Source organism: Pelodiscus sinensis, chromosome 11 (assembly GCF_052426305.1).
Source record: "Pelodiscus sinensis isolate ZL-2025 chromosome 11, ASM5242630v1, whole genome shotgun sequence".
In the NCBI taxonomy this organism is placed as follows: Eukaryota; Metazoa; Chordata; order Testudines; family Trionychidae; genus Pelodiscus; species Pelodiscus sinensis.
In genome coordinates this window covers 25,529,884-25,552,804 of record NC_143062.1, presented here as the reverse complement: position 1 = coordinate 25,552,804, position 22,921 = coordinate 25,529,884, and the positions used below count along the sequence as shown (strand labels likewise).

At 40.9% G+C, this 22,921-nt stretch overlaps 1 protein-coding gene across 18 annotated transcripts in view; it reads right to left on the bottom strand.

Moving 5' to 3' along the window:
• SLMAP (sarcolemma associated protein) overlaps window positions 1–22,921 on the bottom strand; it is a 201,090-nt gene that overhangs the window by 32,535 nt on the left and 145,634 nt on the right. For 11 of the 18 annotated variants that reach the window (XM_014577409.4, XM_014577410.4, XM_014577408.4 and 8 more), the window contains 5 exons: window positions 12,773–12,829; window positions 7,397–7,477; window positions 7,097–7,156; window positions 1,323–1,445; window positions 382–456 (listed from right to left, as the gene is read on the bottom strand). In XM_014577409.4, the coding sequence (XP_014432895.2) occupies window positions 382–456; window positions 1,323–1,445; window positions 7,097–7,156; window positions 7,397–7,477; window positions 12,773–12,829 (396 nt within the window). Of the gene's footprint in view, window positions 1–381; window positions 457–1,322; window positions 1,446–7,096; window positions 7,157–7,396; window positions 7,478–7,637; window positions 7,927–12,772; window positions 12,830–22,921 lie in introns of those variants that run through there. The other 7 variants (XM_075938862.2, XM_014577415.4, XM_075938863.2 and 4 more) reach the window with 2 other exon arrangements.

The window sequence follows — 22,921 nt, the reverse complement described above, 5'->3', positions numbered from 1 at the left end:
TAAAACCTAAATCACTGTAAGAATTCAGCATCTCTGTCAAATTCAGATTGCCTGTCAAAAGACAACATAAAATAGCACAGCAGACCTTTTTAGAGAATCCAAAGGTGAGGGAGAGAGAAAGGGAAGGGGACAGGTGAGGATGATTATCTCCTGCTAAAACCTAGAAAGTACCATGAACCAGAAATGTATGAATCATTGAGAAGCATACATTTACACCGTTCAATTCTCAGCTGCACTCAAGAGAAGTTAGACTAAGATTTACTTATAAATTTTTATTTCCTCTTACAAATGTTATCCAACGGTACGTAATGTGAGTGAAGTATTTTCTTTTGTACCCAAGATAAAAAAAGAAAAGGAAAAAAGAAAAAGTAATTTTCACACCTTGCAGAAACTGTATTTGCTTGGTGGACTCCTCAACCTGCAGCCGGTATGCTTTTCTCTCTTCTTCCAATAGTGCTATAAATGAAAGTGGAAATGTGCCAAAGTTGCAATTAGTTAAAAATGAATAAAACATTCAGCTGTATGGTTTAATAATTTCAAAATTAATCTCAAAGTCAGATTATTTCCCCAAAAATTCAGTTTGAAGATTAAAATAACCAGATCTCAACAATGCATCCAAGTTAATAATACAAATATAAGTAGATTAATACAAATTAATACTTTAAAATGATTTTGGTAGTAGTAGAATTAATTCTAAGTTGTGAATAATTAATATTGCCAGTCATTTTGTCTTAGAAATGCAACGGTACTGTGTACGAGGGGGAAGCATATATAAAAGAAATTAGTAGAGATTTCCCCAAACAAAATTGATTACAATATGTTTGAGCTTATTTCCGCAGAAGTGAACCAACACTTACGCTGTGTACACTGATACGATTATAACAGGGTATATCAATGGCAACTCTAAAAAATGATCTAGCTACTGCTGAACTCATTTAACTTCCTTTATCATCCCATTTAAATAGATGAATCTAAGAATACACATATATAAATGTGTATTTATTTTGCATTTCATTAGCTAACTTGAGGTGTGATAGTGTGAAAAAGACAGTCAGGTCAATTTATGCCCCAAATTTAGGTTTTGTATAAAAGATTACTTATAAGCTAGGGACACAGGCAGGTTAAAGATACCATTTTTCTACATATGGGCAGTAAAACTGCATATTCTGCAAACAATTATTTACTGTAATAGATAAAATTGGTTTAAGCAGCACCACCTTTTAGGATTAACTGATATATTTACTTATTGACAATTACTCAGATTTGTACTTAAATTTGATTCTGCAGGACAGTCATTCAAATTTTATTCATCTCTATCTCACCTTGAAGTTCAAAGCATTTTTGTTTACTTGTTCTAGCTAGCTCTTGGGCTTCAATCAATTCCTTATGCAGCTGCTGAATTTCTTGGTTAGGCTCTGTTTCTGATTGTGCACCCTGCAAGTCATCTGATAAAAGAACATTTTTATTTTAAAGCATAAGTTTGCATAAGAACTTTATTCATACTTCCATATGAAGACAGGCAATGTTTTTGGCTTTAATCATGCAACATTAGCCATGATAGTTATCATGGGGTTAGGTAGAAGTTAGCAAAAAAGATTAATTTATTTAGCAGTTTGATTTAATCTTGAGGAAATGAAAGTTAAAAAAAACATAGTTAAATGCAAAAAACAAAACTAACAAACAAAAATCCCCAAACCCTGCAACATATACAAGGAATCCCAGTTTACATAACACTTTATGAAATGTTATTTTTTTAAAAATTGTATAGAGTTAGCATATTTCAAGATTATATTCAAGAAGCCTTAATACTGCTTAAATTTCATTATTAATATTCTTTTTGTGCATGTAAAATAATTTATAGAGTATAAAGAACGGACACTGTTTCTGTAAAAGTCAACTTTACATGTTGCTAGCACAAAGGATACAGTACAGGCAGTCCCCGAGTTACGCGGATCCGACATAAGTCGGATCCGCAGTTACGAACGGGGCTTTTCTCGCCCCGGAGGACGGGAGCGGCGGGACGCCCAGATGCGCCGCGGTCCGCCGCCCCCGTCCTCCGGGATGAGAAAAGCTGCTCCCCGTCTCCCTGGTCTGCAGGGAGACGGGGAGCAAAACCTTGGAGCACGCCCGCAGCAGGACAGCCTGGGACAACTCAAGTGCGCCCAGGCTGTCCCGCTGCGGGCGTGCTCCAAGGTTTTGCTCCCCGTCTCCCGACCAGCAGACCAGGGAGACGGGGAGCAGCTTTTCTCATCCCGGAGGACGGGGGCGGCGGACCGCTGCAGGCGTGCTCCAAGGCTTTGCTCCCCGTCTCCCTGGTCTGCAGGAAGATGGGGAGCAAAGCCTCGGAGCACGCCCGCAGTGGGACAGCCACGGCGCACCTGGGCTGTCCCCCTGCGGGCGTGCTCAAAGGCTTTGCTCCCCGTCTCCCTGGTCTGCAGGAAGACGGGGAGCAAAGCCTCGGAGCATGCCAGCAGCGGGACAGCCACGGCGCGCCTGGACTGTCCCGCTGCCCACATACTCTGCAGCTTTACTCCGCGTCTCCCAGGTCAGCAGTCCAGGGAGACGGAGCAAAGCCGTGGAGGACTTGGGCGGTCCCACCACCCCCGTCTCCCTGGTCTGCTGGGGGCAGGGGGTGCAGCTAGTGCCCCCCCCCCAGCAGACCAGGCTTTTCTTGCCTATCCCTGGGGTAGAGCAGCTGGGGGCTGCCGGGTTGCTCCAGTAGCGCCGAGGAGCTGCGCTACTGGAGCAACCCAGCAGCACCCCAGCTGCTCTGCCCCAGGCGTCCCCAAGTCAGCCGCTGCTGAAACTGACCAGCGGCTGACTACAGGAAGCCCGAGGCAGAGTTGCTCTGCCCCAGGCTTCCTGGAATCAGCCGCTGATCAGTTTCAGCAGCAGCTGACTTGGGGACGCCTGGGTTTCTTAAGTTGAATCTGTATGTAAGTCAGAACTGGTGTCCAGATTCAGCCGCGGTTGAAACTGATCAGTTTCAGCAGCGGCTGACGCCAGTTCCGACTTACATACAGATTCAACTTAAGAACAAACCTACAGTCCCTATCTTGTACGTAACCCGGGGACTGCCTGTATGTCATTTCAGCAATGATAATACTATGTAAAACACATGATTTATCATGCCATACGGTACGTGAGCTAATATTTTTCAACTTGAGTGTATAAACCTAGGCACCTATATGAAAGAACCCTGATTTTACATAAGCGCTTAGCAAGCCATTTGAAGTCAACAAGAAAATCAAATGTTAGACCCAACTGAAAATCAACCCAAGTTTAGTCTTTAAAAAACCCCTAGCTTCACTGTGAAAATATTAAAGGTTACTTTTATCTGAGATCATGTCTAAAGATATATTTTTAGCTTAAATAATGGTAAGTATAATATATGCATTACAGGACAACTTTTCAAATCTGTTTTTCCCCAGCTCAAAGTTTTTTAATTATTTATAAAAGAGCACGAATAAAAGACGTTAGGGATTAGAAATATTCATATTTGTTCAAAATAAAATACAAAGTTTTTCAACTTAAATTTTATTGCATACTCAAATAGCAGAAAAGAGAAACATATATACAAGTGTGCCATGTGCAGCCCCTCATCTACAGGCACTGAAACCACATCTTCTACCGACCACCGTTCTCTTTTATTGATCAATGGGAGCTGCAGGAGTGGTGTCTGTAGGCAAAGTCAACATGTGGAGACCCCCTACCCTGCCTTTCTCCCTCTCAGACCCTGCAGAGCAAGCAGGATGCTCCCAGGGGGCAGTTCCAAGGCAGAGGACACAAGCAGCATGACAGTGGGTACAGGGGCAACTGAAAGTGCTAGTGCTTGATAAGCTTCCTCGCCAAACCAGTCAGGATCACTTGTCAGAGGCTCCAAGATCTACCAGTGGATCTCAATCTACTGGTTGGTGACCACTGCTATATATGAAAACAGAAAAAGATGCAATGGGCAACATTCAAAATAGCTTCAGGACAAGTTCTCAGGATTATGTTGTGCCTCTAAGACAATCAGAACTCTAGAGCACAGAAGGCACCAGTGTTGGCACCAACCTTAAAACATGTGCTCCATATTAATGTATCAGTGCACTGAAAGAATACGTTAAATATCAAGGATTTCTTCTATTTTGTCTCCACAGATAGTATTAGAATCACTGTGTAAAGTTAGTACAATTTGTGCCAAGCATGGAACCTTTGTTCTCCCTCCAAACAAGTTCAAGGACAGAAGTCTGAATATGGCTCACAAACCTAGGAAGAACATCCACCCCACAAACATGTGAGGCATATCATATGATGGTCTGACATACACAACTTGGAAACATTTTCCACAAAATTGAAATTACCTGTCTAATGTCAAAATCTGCTATCAAATAAGTTTTAAGGCCCTATAAAGTCTTTACAGGAAAAATAAAATCTGGATCCAACAAACATTTCCAAATCTGACGGAAAAAGGCACCAAGAGAACTTCATCTAAAGGTCTGTATTTACAGAAGTGATCTTGGTATACTTAGCTATGCACAAAACTCTGGTTAGGCTCTGCCTTTTAGTTGTCCCGTATCCACATGTTCCTATAAAAGCTAGACTCTATGAAAGCAAATTACAAGTAGTAAGACAGTCGCACAGCTCTCATGTTTGAGACATCCAGCTCACTTCCTGGGTTCTTGAAGGACCCTTATCCAACAGCAAGCCTCCCTTTGGGGGAAAAACATTGTTCAACTGAAATCAAATAAATTAGATTAAAAACACAAGTTTTTGTCAAATCCCTGAAAAATTGAGTATGCAAACACTATTTAAGTAACAAATGAACGCATCATTTTCAATGTAAAGAAACAATAGGAAGTTGATAAGAACTATCAGTGCTGACTGTCTTGATCGCTTCCTGGTGGTGCGTGCGTCAGACCTGGATACCTATTTTTAATTCTGCAACTTTTCTTTGTAAATATCAGCCACTGACAGACTTAACCTGTCTTTAAAAGGTTTTTTTCAATAACTCTCTTAGTGGCTGACAAATACATTACCTCATCAACAAAACACAGTCTGGCAAACGCTCAAAAATATTACAAATCCGCCCCGCCAACACACACTTTGGCTTGTATAATGTAGAATGAGTGTTAATAAATTTGAAGTTTAATGACAGAAAACACACATGCAAATAATAAAAGCACAATTAAATATCCCACCAACCTCTTATTCCATGAATTTCAGTAACTTCCAGAACACTAGTTTTCCATCTGACACTTCTCCATGTCCCTAGAAGCCCTATGTGCAGGTTCTAGTTCACAAGCGCTTTTGTCTTCCCATGGCTCTACTAAAGTGTAGCTTAGCCAACTGAGTCTTACTCTAACAATTTTATCTATTGGCAGATTAAGTCAGTGCATATATCTACATTCCCATTAGCAACATCAATTAAATTTACCAAACATACTGGTATGTCACATATTCAAGTGTCCAAATGCCTGAATTCTTAATTTGTTTCACCAGACACTAATCTGGCAAAATAAGCTCTTTTCTTATTACATTTTTGTTAACTATTTTACTGAACATTTTGTAATTGCTCTGAAGTACTTCAATTACAAAAAAAAAAAATCTCATCTTTTCCAGCAAAAAGTTGGGAAAATACATACAACTAAGGAAGAGATTGTATATTAGCCTTTCTGATTCTCTATGGCAGGGCTACTGAATTTTGGAAGTCCCAGGGGCCACAATGATACTCTCAGCACATGCCGAGGGCTACAACTTAAGTGTAGTTGCATGTACATACAAATACAAATGCAAATATATGCAAGTAGCTTCTTTCACACTGATGGGCATGAATACAAAGATTAAACCTTAAGCCACAGCTCTGGACCCAAACATGGCCAGTATGAACCAGTCAGCACCTTTCAGGATCTGCCTACAAGGCTAAACAGCCAGCACTTGCCACAATGCCTCAGTGCTCCCGACATCTCCGCCCTGGGGGCTAGAAATGCAGACAACCTGTACCTATCTGCTTGCGTCTTTCAATGCTCACCCCACCTGGGAGACACCTTGCTATTCTGAAGCGTGTTCCCAGTGGAGGCTGTGTTCAAAGGATCCCACCTGCAGGCTGTGTGTTGAGCCCCACGTAAACCCAAACCACACCGTAGGCCACAAATAAATGGGCCGTGGGCTGCGTGTTGAGTAGCCCTGCTCTATGATTTCCAAGTTTGTGAGCAAACAAAAAGTCAGTAGTGTTTCATTTGTAACCCAACTAAAGAACCATTTCATTGCTAATGATAAGAAAAAAGTCTACAATTACAGAAATGAAGCAAAAGATTACCTTTTCAACATGTTAAATATAATGGCATATTAATCATATTTCATCCCTTGTACTTGAGCTATTTTTTAAAACATTAATTTGCTGAACATGGCAAGTTTGCAGTTAGATACACTTTTTAGGTATGACTGCAATATGAAGGTCTCCTGCAGAGGAATCTGATTTTCTAATTTCAGTGGTCAAAGTTAATGTACCCAACATAAGCTGTTTTGTTCAGCAAAACCTGAAAATCTGATATGACATCTATGATAAACCATTAACATATTCATAATTGAAGATTTAACAGTTCTTTAAATATAAAAAACACAAAATTGTAAACTAATGAGTTTTTTCATCACTGGGGGAAACGAATTACACAGATGATACACAGCAATCATTAAAATGGGTAAAAATGACCAGAAGAGAGACACTAATTATTAACCTTGAAACTGAGAACAAAGAGAACCTATTATTTTCTTGACTCGTGCTTTAAGTTGCACATGAAGATTTTTTTTGCAGCACTGGTGTGAATTGGAAAAAAAGAGTACTCTAATTTAAAATGTCAGTTATCTCTATACTAACACTTTGTTATATTATTTTATTTCAGATGAATGAATTACAATTTCTTTTCAATTATACTTCCTTGATATCGTAAATTAAGCTGTTTTAACCTGAGCACTTCTCACAATTACAAATATTCATCTGACAGGAAAAAAAAAAAAAAAAAAAAGAGTCCTAGAAGAAAATATGCAAGTATTATTCAGAACATAAATCTATCATACCACATCTTGAAGTTAAAAAATAAGTAAATGTGTTTACCTTTCAAAAGAGATACTTTAGCAATAGGTTCATTTAGATCTTGTTCATCCATTTGGGCATCTGAAACAAGAAGGTTAAATTGCGGGTAGACAAGAGTCAACAAACAGATAAGAGAAACCTCTACTGTCCTCTCTTCCCCCTAAACTGGTAATAAGATATTGGATATAGTATTTTGCTGTTTTTCAAACACATTTTATTCAGCTGAGCTAAATATGAAATATAGCTTGTGTTCTAGATTTTAATAGTATTATATATACTTAACACCAAAGCTATTTTGCAGAAATTTACACCCAAATTTACCTGTAGTGTCGTCACTGCTTTTCTCCTTGCTTGGACTAAGAGTATCTGACAAATCAGATTCTTTTGCTCTTGCTTGGTTTTCTGTAAGAGAGAAGGAGAATTTGAATTCAAATGGGTGAGTGTAACATTTTTCTTCAGTTGTGCACTAAAAGCAGCATCTTGTAGTAGATCTAGAATTTATACTAAGCGAGAAGGAAAAGCCATAGAAAACACTCGTGCTTTAATAAAAGCCAGTGTTTACCTTGTGTCTAATCCCACTCCAAAATTCATTTAACATCCGTAGGATCATATATCTAATGTTACAGTCTAATATGAGATGGTAACTGCCTCCTAGATAGCCTGGTCTTTTGTTTAATGCTGTACTTTTGCCAGTTGGAACCCAGTGTAAAAGCTGGTTGCTTTGTTCAGTCTTTCCGGGAACAAATCAGAAAAAACAGCAGCAATGTTTCCAGAACAATACAGATATTGTATCATGATGGAAAGAATATGCTGCCGAGAACAAAATTTGATTTTGAAGTGTTTTGCGTAAGTAAAATAACAGTAACAGATGCCTAAGTTCACTGTATTGTAATATAAATTTGAATTGAACTATGAATCAAAATTATTCTTAACATGAATCATCAGTATTTTAACCAGTTTTTCTAAAAGAAGCTTTAAATATAGGTTATGTTAATAGGAAATGGTCTACATACTTGCACAAAAGCACCTCTAAAAGGCTTACAGATTAGCCTTTTATATTCTGTCTAGGAGATAGTTACATGAAGTTTAGCGCAGCCATTGAAGCAGTTTTTTGGCTAGATCTAGGGGCCTCATATAGAGGGAAAACGGGAAGTGTACTTCATTATATAATTCAGCCTTTTCCCATGCAACAGTCTGCTTCACTCAACAAGGCCAGGTTTATTTTATGTGCCTATAATAGCTTAATTTTATTTCTGAACTACAATTTAGCTTAGACGGATGCACACAGAAAAAGACTGTAGACAAAAAGAGGAGTTATGAGTCATGCACTTGAGGACACATATAATAAATTATTATTCAGCCATTGCACTCTGACTTGTTTGGACAGCACTGTTGTCTACCCCCAAATTGGTGGACCCTTCTCTTTGGGCACAAGTGCCAGGTAATGAGGGATTTAGATAGATAGTTATTACAATGCTCCTAGTATACAATCTTTCCTACCATATCAACATGAAGCAGTGTCACCACAAATCCTCTCCATCTGCTATTTAATATACAACCTCCCCCCTCCCCCCCAAAAAAAAACATCTGGCAGAAGAGAGAAGAAAAGACATGCAGTTAGAGACAAATAACTACATGGGAAATAGGGATGTAAAATCTTTATTCATCAGTCAACCGGTTAAACAGTAGGTTAACCAAACCTTTTAATCGGTTAACCGACTAAGGAAGAACCCAAGCAGGAGACTGTTCCAGACCAGCTGGAGCAGCCCCCAGACCACTGAGCTGCCACCAGCTCCCGACCCCAGCCCCAGGGCTGCCACCAGTTCCTAGCTCCAGTACTGGGGCAGCTCTCCACCTGTGAAAAGCCTAGGGCAGAGGCCTGCTCTTGGCCACTGATTAACCATTAACCAGTGAACATCGCCTGGTTACCCATTCACATCCCTAATAAGAAACTATGAATACTGGCATATCAAATTATGTAAAAAAAAATTTATCAGACACCGTAAGCTTGCTATATCTCGTCACACAATGACTCTATGGAACTGAAAAGAAAAAAAACAAATTCAACAGAAACTGAAGCACTTCATCTGGAAAACAGACAAGTGACTAAAGGGAAAGACACAGAGTTTAACAGAATATACTTTTCTCTTTCATACTGGGCAAAGTAAGCAAGTTTGTACCACATCATTACATGAGAGGAATAATATTGTGTTGTGTGGGACATAACAGAACGTAAATAGCAAATATGAGGCTATAGATGTTAACAGATAGACGTTAATAAAGAAGGTGGTAGTCATCAACATATGCCTTTCCCTAAGACAAGTGGTTCATAAGCTCTGGCAGCTATTTCCTTGCTCTGTTTCACACTTCATATTTTACCATGGACAAACTGCTTAACCTCAGCATTTAACTTTTCCTTTATGTAAAATAAAAGAATAATACTTCCCTATCTTACAGGGGCAAAAGGTTTAATTCAGCAATGTTTTTAAATCACTTATGTGCCTTCTATTTAAGAATCATAAAGTACCATATAATTATAATCCAGTCTATAAAAATTGCCTTTGGAACTGTGTCAGGCATTAACTCCAAGACATTTCCATATACAGGCAGCCCCCGAGTTACGTGCATCTGACTTATGTCGGATCCCTACATACGAACGGGGCATTTCTTGCCGAGGAGGACCCGGGCGACGGGACTGCCCAGACGCACCGTGGTCCCCTCACCCGCGTCCTCCGCAGAGAGAAAAGCTGCTCCGCGTCTCCCTAGTCTGCTGGGGGGGGGGGGGGCCAGCAGACCAGGGAGACGCAGAGCAAAGCCGCGGAGGACGCGGGCGGCGGGACCGCGGCGCATCTCGGCGGTCCCGCCGCCTGCGTCTCCCTGGTCTTCTGGGGGGGGGGGCACCCCCGCTCCCCCCAGCAGACCAGGCTTTTCTCGCCGCAGAGGACGCAGGCGGCGGGACCGCCGAGACACGCCGTGGTCCCGCCGCCCGTGTCCTCCGCGGCTTTGCTCTGCGTCTGCGACTTGGGAACGCCTGGGGTAGAGCAGCTGGGGTGCTGCCGGGTTGGTCCAGTAGCGCAGAGGTGCGGCACTGCGGGGACCTACCCGGCAGCGCCCCAGCTGCTCTGTCCCAGGCGTCCAGATTCAGCCGCTGTTGAAACTGATCAGCAGCTGCTTCCAGGAAGCCTGGGGCAGAGCAGCTCTGCCTCGGGCTTCCCGTAGTCAGCCGCTGATCAGTTTCAACAGCGGCTGAATCTGGACACCAGTTCCGACTTACATACAAATTCAACTTAAGAACAAACCTACAGTCCCTATCTTGTACGTAACCCGGGGACTGCCTGTATATGCATATAAGGAAGTATGAGTATTTGCTCTATGCCAGTGGTTCCCAAACTTTTCAGAATCACGCCCCCTTTTTGATTTTTGAGAAACCTTCACGCCTCCTCCCCTCCCCAAAATAGCAGCAAAACTTGTTGACGTGGGGGGGGGGGGACTTACTGGGGATGAGAAACAAAAACAGCAGCAAAACTGGGGGGAGGAGGAGATTGATGGGGGGCACTGGGTCGCCTCATGCCCTGCCCTGCCTTCCCCCCCCCCCATTTGGGAAACCGAGCTCTATGTAAATTAGGAAGAAAGGTACAAGTTCTAGACCATGGATTCCATCACATAAAACACACAAATGCTCTGGATCCATAAGCAGGGTCAGACACTAGTGGATCTTACGAGATATCAGGCACAGATTTAGCATCTGACATGGCAGAAATCCAAGTGACTAAGGACTTACCTAGATGGTGAATTATTGTGCAACAAGGCAGGATGCTAATCTACCACATACTAGCTTGCTGCTTAGTAACTGAAACAAAGTCCTGGTGTTTGGTGGATTAGCATATAGCTGCTTGAAAACATTAAATTCTAAAGGCTCCAGGACTTCCATGACACTGTCACAGTGTCCACACAGCAAATTACAATAGAGTCATCTTCTTGCTCAGCTACATGGTCAGTAAATGTGTGGCAAGCCCTAAGCAGTTTGGTACATTAAGGAACCAATTTCAATTCTAGAAACCATGATTCAACAAGTACAAAGAACTTTGGTGGTCTCATTCTACTTTCTTATAAAAGTTTGCTTCAGTCTAATGCAACAACATTCAGTAGTTTTATAGTTGTCCTTGACGGAGAAGTCTAAAACATACATTAAAAATAATAGGGGTATTTTCAGGAGGAGCAGTGGCAGACTGAAAGAAGGAAATTCATTCAGTATTCCAATTCTGACCTCAGTTACTCAGTTTACCTCAATGTAACTACAATCCAAATCTGGTCCAGTAGCTAAATGTACAAGTATTCAGTATAAGTCACTTATTAGTCCCTTACTTTCATAAATACTAAGCTCATGTTTTAAATATCTGCCCTTTAATGAGAAAAAACAGGACTACATAACACAATTTGGTAAAACAAAGCTTTTTCCTAACATTCTTCTTTCCATTTCAATCTTTTTACACTTTCAGTAATAAAAGTGAGCTATTTAAATACATCAGATAATAAAATGAACTTTATTTTAAAATAATTTGTTGACACCATACTTATAATATTGGACTGTATTAATAAATTCTAAATATAGCTCACTATTTTGCAAGATAATACTGGCATGCAAGTGTTAAATTACAGTTATGTTTATTGTATGCATTCTTTTGCCAAACATGGCATGTTATCTGGAGTTTATACAAGCTCGGTAACAAGCTAAAATGGAATTGCACTGAGAAGATGAAATAAAATTCTAGATGATAAGGATAAGTCTAAAAATAACATTGGAATACTGAATAACCAAAATATATTTAACGTAATAATATCTACGCAGATAAATGAGCAGAAAATGTGAAGAAATCAATATTCTGATACATTAAAAACTATTCATGAAAAGGGTGAAAAAAATGAAATGTCAGAACTTACTGTACTATTACATTCACTGAACAAAACAAAACATTAAAATGTTAATATTGTGCTCAAATTAAAAGCATTTGTAGCAGTCCTGATTTTGTGTCTACAACGTGAGGCTTGTTATTATTAAGGAACTTAAGCTGCTCACAAATAAATATTGTATATTAGTATTCCTTAAAAAATCATGAACCAAGAAAAAGTGACAAACTTTAAAAGAATGCACACATTGATATTTTATCTTTTTTAAAATGCCGATTTATAAGATAAGGGTTCATTTTAACACTGCTAACTTATTCGTAGATTTATAAAACCCCGCACCTTTTTCCTCTTATCTCCTAAGACTGACTAACATTTTCTGGTTCTGCTCAGTGAAAAAACTCAAATATGAAATGTATTTAGTAGTGACAGATTTTAAACAAGCTTGCAAAAGAATCCTCTTTTAAAAACCTCCGGATGAGTAATACACAGGTGAGAAGTCAGTCAAGACCAGTCCTTCGCACCCTTCCATCCCTCAAAGAAAAGTTTACTTTATGATTTTTTCCCTAAAATAATTATGAGAGTGATGTACCAGTGGGCACTAAATACATCTACCTTCTTGCTGGACTTGTTAAAAAATTACCTTATATTTCCAATATACAACAAAGAAATTATTAAATTGTTGGTTTGAATCAAAATAGGCAGCACTGCATCATTCAAGAAACATATATTAAGCACATCCACTACATAAAACATGCTTCAAAACAGAGTTATTTGAATCAGAAATCTAACCTCTCAAAAGCTTTGTTTCTTCCACTTTGGTTAGATGTCCTTCGTCTATGAACTTGTCTGCCAAACAAAATAAATGTTACCATCCAAGTCCAAATTCAGCAAGCATTTCCCTGTGCACATCTCGTTCACATTCCATGACCAAATTTAAAGAGGACAGTATTACTTCATACCCCTGCATGAATAAAAATTTGATTCTGACATGGAAAATGAAGCAGATTATCATGTGATTAATTATAACTTAACTATAACACAAAGGACAATGAATACAGCAGAAATTATGTTAAATATTTGCTTTTATTATTTAATAATAAACATTCTTAAATACTTCAGGTAATTAATGAAGGCTTAATTATATAAAAAATTAGATTAACTGGACAACATATAACTGAAAAATCAAACTGACAACAATTAGCATTTAGTAGCTTTTTAGAAAAACTAGATTTTTTAAAGTGGAATTTCTAAATTTATTGTCTATCCAGAACTCCATTCTAGTTTTGTGGCCAGGTGCCCACGGTAATGACTATGAGAAAAAGCCATTTTACACAAAAAAGAGAGTAGGAAGATGAGCATGTATTCAAATAGGCTTGAGTGGTTGGCATTTAGTGTAAGGTTTTGCCTCCATGAGTAACAAAGGCATAAATAAGAAAGTGCCTTATCCTCACCTTCCCCAAAAATCAAGGAAGTCTTAATACAGTGATGGGCAGTAAAAAAATAAATAAAAGACAATTAACACGAGAGGTGCTAAAAGCAAAAATCCCTAACTATTTTATGGAATCATCAGCTCCTTTCCCCTCTCTCATTTCAGGAACACCTTGTGTTTTTGTGTTGCTCTGTTTTTTGGAGCAGGGAGATATAGATTTTTTTTTTAAAGGGGGAACAACAGTTGTAAAGATTGTTCTGGATACAATAAAACGGAAAAGATGGTCACCGAAGAGTCTGAAGTAATCGTCCTCCAGATATGAGGCAGCAGTAAAATGCTTCTTCCTAGTGCTGAACACATTAAGGAAAGACAAGAATGGTTGAGGATGAATGAGGAATAAAGTAAAATGTGTATGGCTCTTCTATGAAGCTGGAGTGGGGAGGTAGTTTTTTCTCTAGGTCTCCTTTCAAGGTTAAGTCCCCAGTATCATAGAATCACAGAAGCGTACGACTGAAAGAAACCTCAGGCAGTCATTGAGTCCAACCCTCTGCCCAAAGCAGGACCAACCCTAACTAAATCATCCTAGCGATGGCTTTGCCAAGCCGGGACTTAAAAACCTCTAGGGATGGAGATTCCTTTACCTCCCTAGGTAACCCATTCCAGTACTTCACCAACTCCTAGTGAAATAGTTTTTCCTAATACCAACCTAGACCTCCTTCACTATATCTTAAGACCACTGCTCCTTGTTCTGCCATCCAACACTACTGATAACAGCCTCTCTCCATCCTCTTTGGAACCTCCCATCAGGAAGTTGAAGGCTGCTATCAAATCCCCTCTTGCTCTTCTCTTGTGCAGACTAAATAAGCCCAAATCCCTCAGTCTCTCCTTGTAAGTCATGTGCTCCAGCTCCCTAATCATTTTGGTTGCCCTCTGCTGGACCCTCTCCAATGCGTCCACATCCTTTCTATAGTGGGGGAAGGGGACCCAGAACTGGATGCAATACTCCAGATATGGTCTCAGTGTCAAATAAAGAGGAATAATTTCTTTACATCTGCTGGAAATGCTCCTCCTAATGCACCCTATTATGCCTTTAGCCTTCTTGGCTACAAGGGTACACTGTTGACTCATATCTAGCTTCTCATCCACTGTAATCACCGTCCTTTTCTGCCAAACTGCTGCTTAGCCACTCTGTCCCTAGCCTGTATCAGTGCTTGGGATTCCTCCGTCCCAAGTGCAGGACTCTGCACTTGTCCTTGTTGAACCTCATCAGATTTCTTTTGGCCCAATCCTCCAATTTGTCTAGGTCACTCTGGACCCCATCCCTACCCTTCAACTTATCTACCTCTCCCCCAAGCTTAGTGTCATCTGCAAACTTGTAGAGGGTGCAATCCATCCCCTGATCCAGGTCATTAATTAAGATGTTGAACAAAACCAGCCCTAGAACGAATCCTTGGGGTACTCCGCTTGAAACCAACTGCCAACCAGACATCAAGCTGCTGATCACGATCTTTTGGGCCTGACAATTTATCCAGTTTTCTATTACCTTACAGTCCATTTATCCAATGCATACTTCCTTACTTGCTGGCAAGAATACAGTGAGAGACCGTATCAAAATCTTAGCTAAAGTCAAGGTATATCACATCCCTCTGAACATAAAAGAAGAGTAAAGAGAAAGTTTGAAGGAGTTTTCTAGTTCTACCCTAGAACAGACAGGTCTTCAAGTAAGGCTGCAAGTAGTTATTGACCACATTAGGATGGAATTGTGAGCCACTTTATTGAGTGCATTCATAGGGTGGAGGTGCTTTGAGAAGTTGCTGCATCTCAGGATAGTCACCCAATTCAGAACTGGTTTCTTCTCCCATTGGTCATTCAGACTGTAGAAGTTGTATGAAGCCATGGTGGGTGGCCTGTGTGTGCATTTCAGGTGACCCACATTGGATCCCCTGCCCAAGATATTTTCAGATCTTCTCTCCTGGTTTTTTTTGAGAGAGGGCAGAAGGTGAAAAGCAGAGCAGAGCAAAGAAGGGAAGTGTCCTTTGTCTTGCCTTGTACCATATCGTTGCAGAACTCTGCTAGGATGAGGAAAAAAGACTGGATTTTCAGATATGCACCAGCCATAGTTTATTCTAGCACAGCAAGACTTGTCTACGCCTGGAGAAGTCTGTCTGCACCCCTGGAAATGGAACCGGACATAAGAATCCTACATCCACATTAGTTATCCACCTGCCTGATTTATAGATGAAAACAACTACATTCACAATGGCAAACTTAAAAAGCAACAAATGGTCTGGTAGCACTTTATAGACTAACAAAACATGAAGATGGGTGAATAGCCAGTTTATGGCAGCAAAATGTATTGCAGATTTTTGACTCTAAAAAATATTTTTTTTAAGTTAGTCTTTTTTGACCTAGATCTATTTTCCTGGTCAACTCAAATTGCTTTCAGCAGTATATTTTCTAGATTTTTAAAAAATTAAACCATTCCAATGAAAAAAAAATGTATTCTTAATGCTTCCTCCACACACTGATTTATAGACTTTTCATATACATGCAGGTGATGAACTTAAAAACAGGCTTTGGAGGCCACCATTTGATTTTTAGCATGATTGTCTCAGCCAACCCAATGTCACAAACGAATACAATTGATTGATTAAAAGCTGCTGTTAAAGTTTCCCCATTTTTATAGTTGAATTACAATTTAATTACTGTGTGATTCAAGATGCAATGAAGTATCAACCAAGTTAAAAGGAAATGGAAATGTTTGTTTGGATAAACAACACTAATACATATACAGGATTTGGTGACATGTATAGAAGTTTTTAAGACCCTGCAAGCCAACTTTGCAATGTGACAACATAGTTTTGAGCACGCTGGACTCGGAGTGAATATTGGTAAAATCAAGCCTATGATATAGGAATTTCAATACATAAAGTCAGTGGTTGGTGCCAATAGTGCCCTCCTGCGATATGCTCAGCATTCTGGTGCAAATGGAGGGAACTGCTCCCAGCTCTTTGTGTCAAGAAGTTGCCAATAATTTTAAAAAGGTACAGTGTATAAAATTAACTGGACCCATCCTTATGTAAAAAAAGAGTGACCAGACTAGCCACTAGAAAAGATTTCAGTATGCTCTTCTCCAGGGAAATTAGGATGGTGAGATGGACAAATGGTAAAACACTGCTTGATAGAAAATAAAATATGGGGGTTGCTCCAAATGAAGACAATTTGAGGAAGACCAGGCTACACTGGTAAGAGCATGTTCAGCAGAGACAAGAGAGCTATACTGTTATGATGGCTCTTGCAGTGGTTGTGGGTGGAAGACAAGGAAAGGGAGAAAACTGAAGTCTTGATACATGGGCTGGATATTAATGGACGTCTGAGACCTCCATCTGTACAACAGCCTAGAATAGAGTCAGTTTTGGAAGAAGTCTATGAAAGCTGCGAACCACAAATAGGGAAGTGGCAAGAAAGACAGAGCAAACAGAAAGAAAAGAAAAAGGGAAAAAGAAAAGAAAAACAACCAAATACTGCCATTTTAAGATTAATATCATAGTCCACAGTTTCGCAGTAAATTACAACTCAACATTAATAAGGCTGGCAGATACTGGATTTATTAAAAAAATTTAAAGTACTCTTGTCTATTTATTTTTGACATAAGTATAACTATTTGAATAAAAACCAAATATACTGAATGCTAGTGGAAATAGCGTACATTTAGGAGTTAAAAACAACAATTTAAATATTACTTAGAAAAGTTAGACATCTTCACATCACCAGGGATTTGTGAAATGTTTCCTAGAATACTCAAGTAGCTGATAGAGGAGGTATCTCAGCCTTTAGCTATCATCTTTGAAAAGTCATGGAAGATGGGAGAGATTCCAGAAGACTGGAAGAGGGCAAATACAGTGCCCATCTATACAAACGGAAATAAAACGAACTCAGGAAACTATAAACCGGTCAGTTTAACTTTTGTGCCAGGGAAGATAATGGAGCAAGTAATTAAGGAATTCATCTGAAAACAACTAGAAGATAATAAGATGACAGCCAGCATGGATTTGTAAAGAACACATCATGTCAAACCAATCTGATAGCTTTCTTTGATAAGTCTTGTGGCTAACGCAGAAGTGGCGGACGTGGTATGCCTAGACTTTATAAAGCATTTGATATAGTCTCACATGACCTTCTTAACTATAAAAAACCAAGATGGGGCTGCTACAAAGTGGGTGCACAACTGGCTGGATAAGTGTTCTCAGAGAGTCGTTATTAACGGTTCACAATCATGCTGGAAGGGCGTAATGGCTGGAGTTCCACAGGGGTCTGTTTTGGGACTGATTCTATTGAATATCTTCATCAATTATTTATTTAGATGCTGGCATATTAAGTTTGCAGATTATACCAAACTGGGAGTATAGGGTCATAATTCAAAATGAGCTGGACAAACTAGAGAAATGGTCAAAGGTAAATAGGATAAAGTTTAATAAGGACAAATGCAAAATACTCAATTTAGGAAGGAATAATGTTTCACGCAAACAGAATGTGAAGTGTCTGTCTAGGAAGGAGTACTACAGAAAAAGATCTAGGGTAATAATCGACCACAAGCTAAATATGAGTCAACAGTGTGACACTGTTGCAAAAAAAGCAAAAAATTCTGGAATGCATTAACAGGAGTGTTGTGAGCAAGACACGAGAAGTCATTCTTTCGCTCTACTCTGCGCTGATTAGGCTTCAATTGGATTGTGTGTCCAGTTTTGGGCACCACGTTTCAAGAAAGATGTGGAAAAATTGGAGAAGGTCCAGAAAGAGCAACAAAAATTATTAAAGATCTAGAGAACATGACCTACAAGGAAAGACTAAAAGAACTGGGTTTGTTTAGTTTAGAAAAGAGAAGACTCAGAGGTGGAATGATAGCAGTTTTCAAGTATCTAAAAGGGTGTCATAAGGAGGAGGGAGAAGAATTTTTCTCCTTGGCTTCTGATGACAGGACAAGAAGCAATGGGCTTAAATTGCAGCAAGGGAAGTTTAGGTTGGACATTAGGAAAAACTTCCCGTCAGAGTGGTTAAACACTGGAATAAATTGCCTAGCGAGACTGTGGAATCTCCATTACTGGAGATATTTAAGAGCAGTTTGGATAGACTTCTATCAGGGATGATCTAGACAGTGCTTGGTCCTGCCATGAAGCCAGGGGACTGGACTTGATGATTTCTTGAGGTCCCTTGCAGTTCTAGTGTTCTATGATACAGGTTAAACCTCTCTATTTTGGAACTCTTGGGACCTGACCAGTTCTTAACAAGAGAATTTTCTGGACAATGGGAGGTCAATATTGTCTAGCAGCATTACCAAAATTTCCAGTGCTTACTGTGCTGTTAGAGGACATTTAGGGGTAAATTGGAGCTAGATAACAGCATTCAATACTTAGAGCTAGTACTGGTGGCTTTAAACAAACTTTATAGGACTGCAGGAAACTTGGCCACACCCATGAAAAATGGCTAACTAAAATAATTCTGGACAACTGATGTTTCTGGAGGAGAGTTCTAGATTAGAGAGGTTCAAACTGTATCCATATTTTTGGGTGAACAAATTATGCATTTGTTCAAGTTTTTGATTACCCATGCCAGAATTGAAAATCTCCAGTGAATGTTCCTGAAGAAGCTGGCATAATGGTATAGTATTCTAGTTTTTTAAGATGTATGTAGAGACTCTGCACTTCAGAAGTTAAGTGCAAATATTTGTTTTAAAGTCAGTTTGCTTTTTTGTGATAATGAATGTGGTATGAAGGAGTCTATTGTTTGGGAGCTTTTCAGGGGTATTTTTGCTTATTTTCTAGCTTAAAATTAATTACCCTTTGCCTTTTCAATTTATATTTCAATATCTTTGGGACAGGGACTGTCTTCTTATTTATATTATTAGTGCTGTGTCTAACACCCCAAACTGTGTGTTTGTACAGCATATAGCACAATAGGGCCCTGTAGGCACTACTGAAATAATAAATAATAATAATAATAATGTCTTTTTCCTCAAAACAGTTTAGGTGCCATTACAGGCAATCCCCGGGTTACGTACAAGATAGGGACTGTAGGTTTGTTCTTAAGTTGAATCTGTATGTAAGTCGGAACTGGCGTCCAGATTCAGCCGCTGCTGAAACTGATCAGTTTCAACAGCGGCTGAATCTGGATGCCAGTTCTGACTTACATACAGATTCAACTTAAGAATCCCAGGCATCCCCAAGTCAGCTGCTGCTGAAACTGATCAGCGTCTGATTCCAGGAAGCCCCAGACAGGGGCTTACTGTAGTCAGCCACTGGTCAGTTTCAGCAGCGGCTGACTTGGGGACGCCTGGGGCAGAGCAGCTGGGGTGCTGCTGGGTTGGTCCAGTAGCGCCAAGGAACGGTGCTGCGGGACCAACCGGCAGCGCCTCAGCTGCTCTACCACTGGCCCGGGGCTTTGCTCCAAATCTCCCTGGTCTGCTGGGGGGGAGGGGGGGGGCACTAGCTGCGACCTCCCCCCCCCCCCAGCAGACCAGGGACACGGGAAGCAAAGCCGCAGCAGCAGGGTGCCGCGCCTCTGAGGCTTTGCTCTGGCAAAGCCTCAGAGGTGCGGGACCCCTCCGCCTTCCTGGCTTTGCTCCGGGTGTCCCTGGTCTGCTGGAGACAGTCCCCAGCAGACCAGAGACACCCGGAGCAAAGCGGCAGCAGCGGCGGAGCCCCGCGCCTCTGAGGCTTTGCCATAGCAAAGCCTCAGAGGAGCGGGACCCCTCCGCCTCCCCAGATTCGCTCCGGGTGTCCCTGGTCTGCTGGAGACGGTCCCCAGCAGACCAGGGGCACCCGGAGTAGCTTTTCTCGCCCCGGAGGTCGAGGTGGCGGGACCGCTGCGCTCTGGGCGGTCCCGCTGCCTGCGAGCTCCGGGGCGAGAAAGCCCCTTTTGTAAGTGCGGATCCGACCTAAGTCGGATCCGCGTAACTCGGGGACTGCCTGTAGTTCAGAACAACATGTTAAATATTTAACATGGATATCTTTTATCCAAAGTATCAGTGCATGAAGTTATACAGATTTTAAAACGGTAGTCCTACGTGTCTAAAAACATGAAATGAAGTCTGCGTATAGATGGTGGGAAGCTTAAGGAAACAATCCCACATATATCCAGGCAATGTTTTAAAATTCCCTTTCCCTTCTTAATTGCTCACAAGTAACACTTAAAGCATTATCATTTTATTAATACTTAGTCAAAGCATCAGAGAATCTTTCAGGGTAAACAAAACTTTAAATGTAATGAAAACAGTCTATCACCACAGTCCTAACAAAAGATTGAAAAGGTGAAATCCTGGCTTCACTGAAATCAATGAGAGTTTTATCACTTACTTCCAAGTGACCAGGATTTTACCTCAAATATGGTGAAGCAAAACAGCAGTTAATGCAAAAAGCTGTGAGCAATGGAGGGAATAAATGAGGAGCAATTAACAAATTATCAAGCTACTGTTTTCCCAGACCATTCAAAACAGGGTTTCACAAAACTTTTCAAGTAACATGGCCCAAATGTTAAGCCTGGCAATGAAGTCTAATTTCCATTGTAAATGAATGGGGATTTTGAAGTAAATTCTTTTCAACTCCTCAGTGAATTAGAGTCTTCTGAACTATGTGCCAACTCTCCCATCCCCAATTTGAGATGGCACCAACTAACTTCACTCCCATTACTGATCACATAACACCCCTGACAACTACAGTAGCTGGTTACATGGATTATAGTACCTCTGAACACAGTATTCTGCTCTCTAACAGAAAATCAGTCTTATACTCTTCATTTTATCTTCTGTTTTTCTTTCCCCCTGCTTGTCCTTTGCTATCACATGCTACTCCTTTCCCCCCCCCATCACTGTAGACATGCTTCCGTTCTCCTTGGTACCCTTAGAAATGCTGCTCAGTCACCACAAAAGCCTCTTTTAATCTGAACATAAATGTAAAGCTGTCTCATTCCCTTTTCTCCTACTGGTGTCTGGCAGATACAATATTACTGTATTATTCTGATAATCTGAGGATCTGAGGAAGTGGGTCTGGCCCACGAAAGCTCATCATCTAATAAACCATCTTGTTAGTCTTTAAAGTGCTACATTGTCCTGCATTTTGCTACAATATTACTGGTTATTCTACTTCTCTTTTGTAGCAAACATGCACTAGTATAGGAAGCTTGACTGGCAGCTCGTTATTTTCAGGAATTTTTACTGCTCTCCAGTCTCTTCTTGAAGAAGAAAAACCTGGACAACTGTAAAAACTGGAAACAAACAGAGAAGTCAGAATAATGTGGCTAGTAATGTAGACTAGCAGTAATCATGGCCCAGTTGCTTCCTCTGGTGATTTTAGCATGAGTAATAATATTTGGTGTATATTTTCAAGTCCCAACTCCTGTACTCTTGTGAATATATCATGATGTCAACCTTCATTTTGAATATAAGTTGAAACTCCCAAATCCAGGATTCTCTAGTGCAGCAACATCCATAGTCCGGCAGCACTAGGGATGTTACTTGACCAAAGAGCCTCACAGAAACACAGAAGCTGGGGAACCCCAGCTGGGCCAGACGGCATCAACGGGGCCAGGAAGAGGTCAGGGAGTTCCGGCCCCAGCTGGGGAACCCCTGGCTGCAGCTAGACCGCCTGTGACTGGTAGGCCCTGACCAGGAACCCTGAGAAACCCTTGGTGGCAGTGGGGATGGTGGAGGTGGGTAGCTGGAATCCCCAGCGGCAGCAGGGCAGTCCCACCAGCAGGGCGGAGTGGCTGGGCGGCCCTGGCTGGGGAACCTCCGGCAGCAACAAGACCAGCAGAGCCGGGTGGCCCCTGAGGCAGCGGGACTGGCAGAGAACACCCTGAGGCAGCGGGACTGGCAGCACAGCCAAGCAGTACCCTCCAGGAACCCTGGGAGACCCTGAGGCAGCGGGTGGGCAACTGTGGCAGGTCAGCAGCAGGGCAGGGTGCCCCTATAGATAGGAGCTCAGAAGCAGGGCATCCAGCAGAGGAGCACTGACCTCTCCAGATCCAAGAAAACTCAGGTCCTGAGGGTGCTGGACCAGGAAGGTCCAACCTGTATGTTTCTAAGCTTCATAGTTACAGAGAAAAGCTTGAAAGTGAGACTCAAATGTACTTTAAGTATTCAAAACCTAAAACATATCTGTTTTAAGGCTCATGATTTTGGTGTCCTTGACTCATTTGAAAAGTGAATCTAAGCAACAGAACAGCAGTCAACATGCATAACTACAAAGGTCAAGTGTCGAAAAGTTATCACCTCACTTCTGTTTGAGTACTTCTCTCAGCTTGGTTTATTAATTCACAAGTTAGGTGTAACTTTAACCATTTAAATTAACACATTTTGTGAAGTCCTTCCTAGTGGAATAATGGGGGAGGAGAAAAGCACTGTTCTTGTCTCCACGCTATCAAAAAGAGTTCTATTTTCCAGCTATGCTTTCATAGCACTTTCAGGTTTCTACCCAACTGCTGTTCCTGTCCCACCTCAAAACAAATTAAATAAT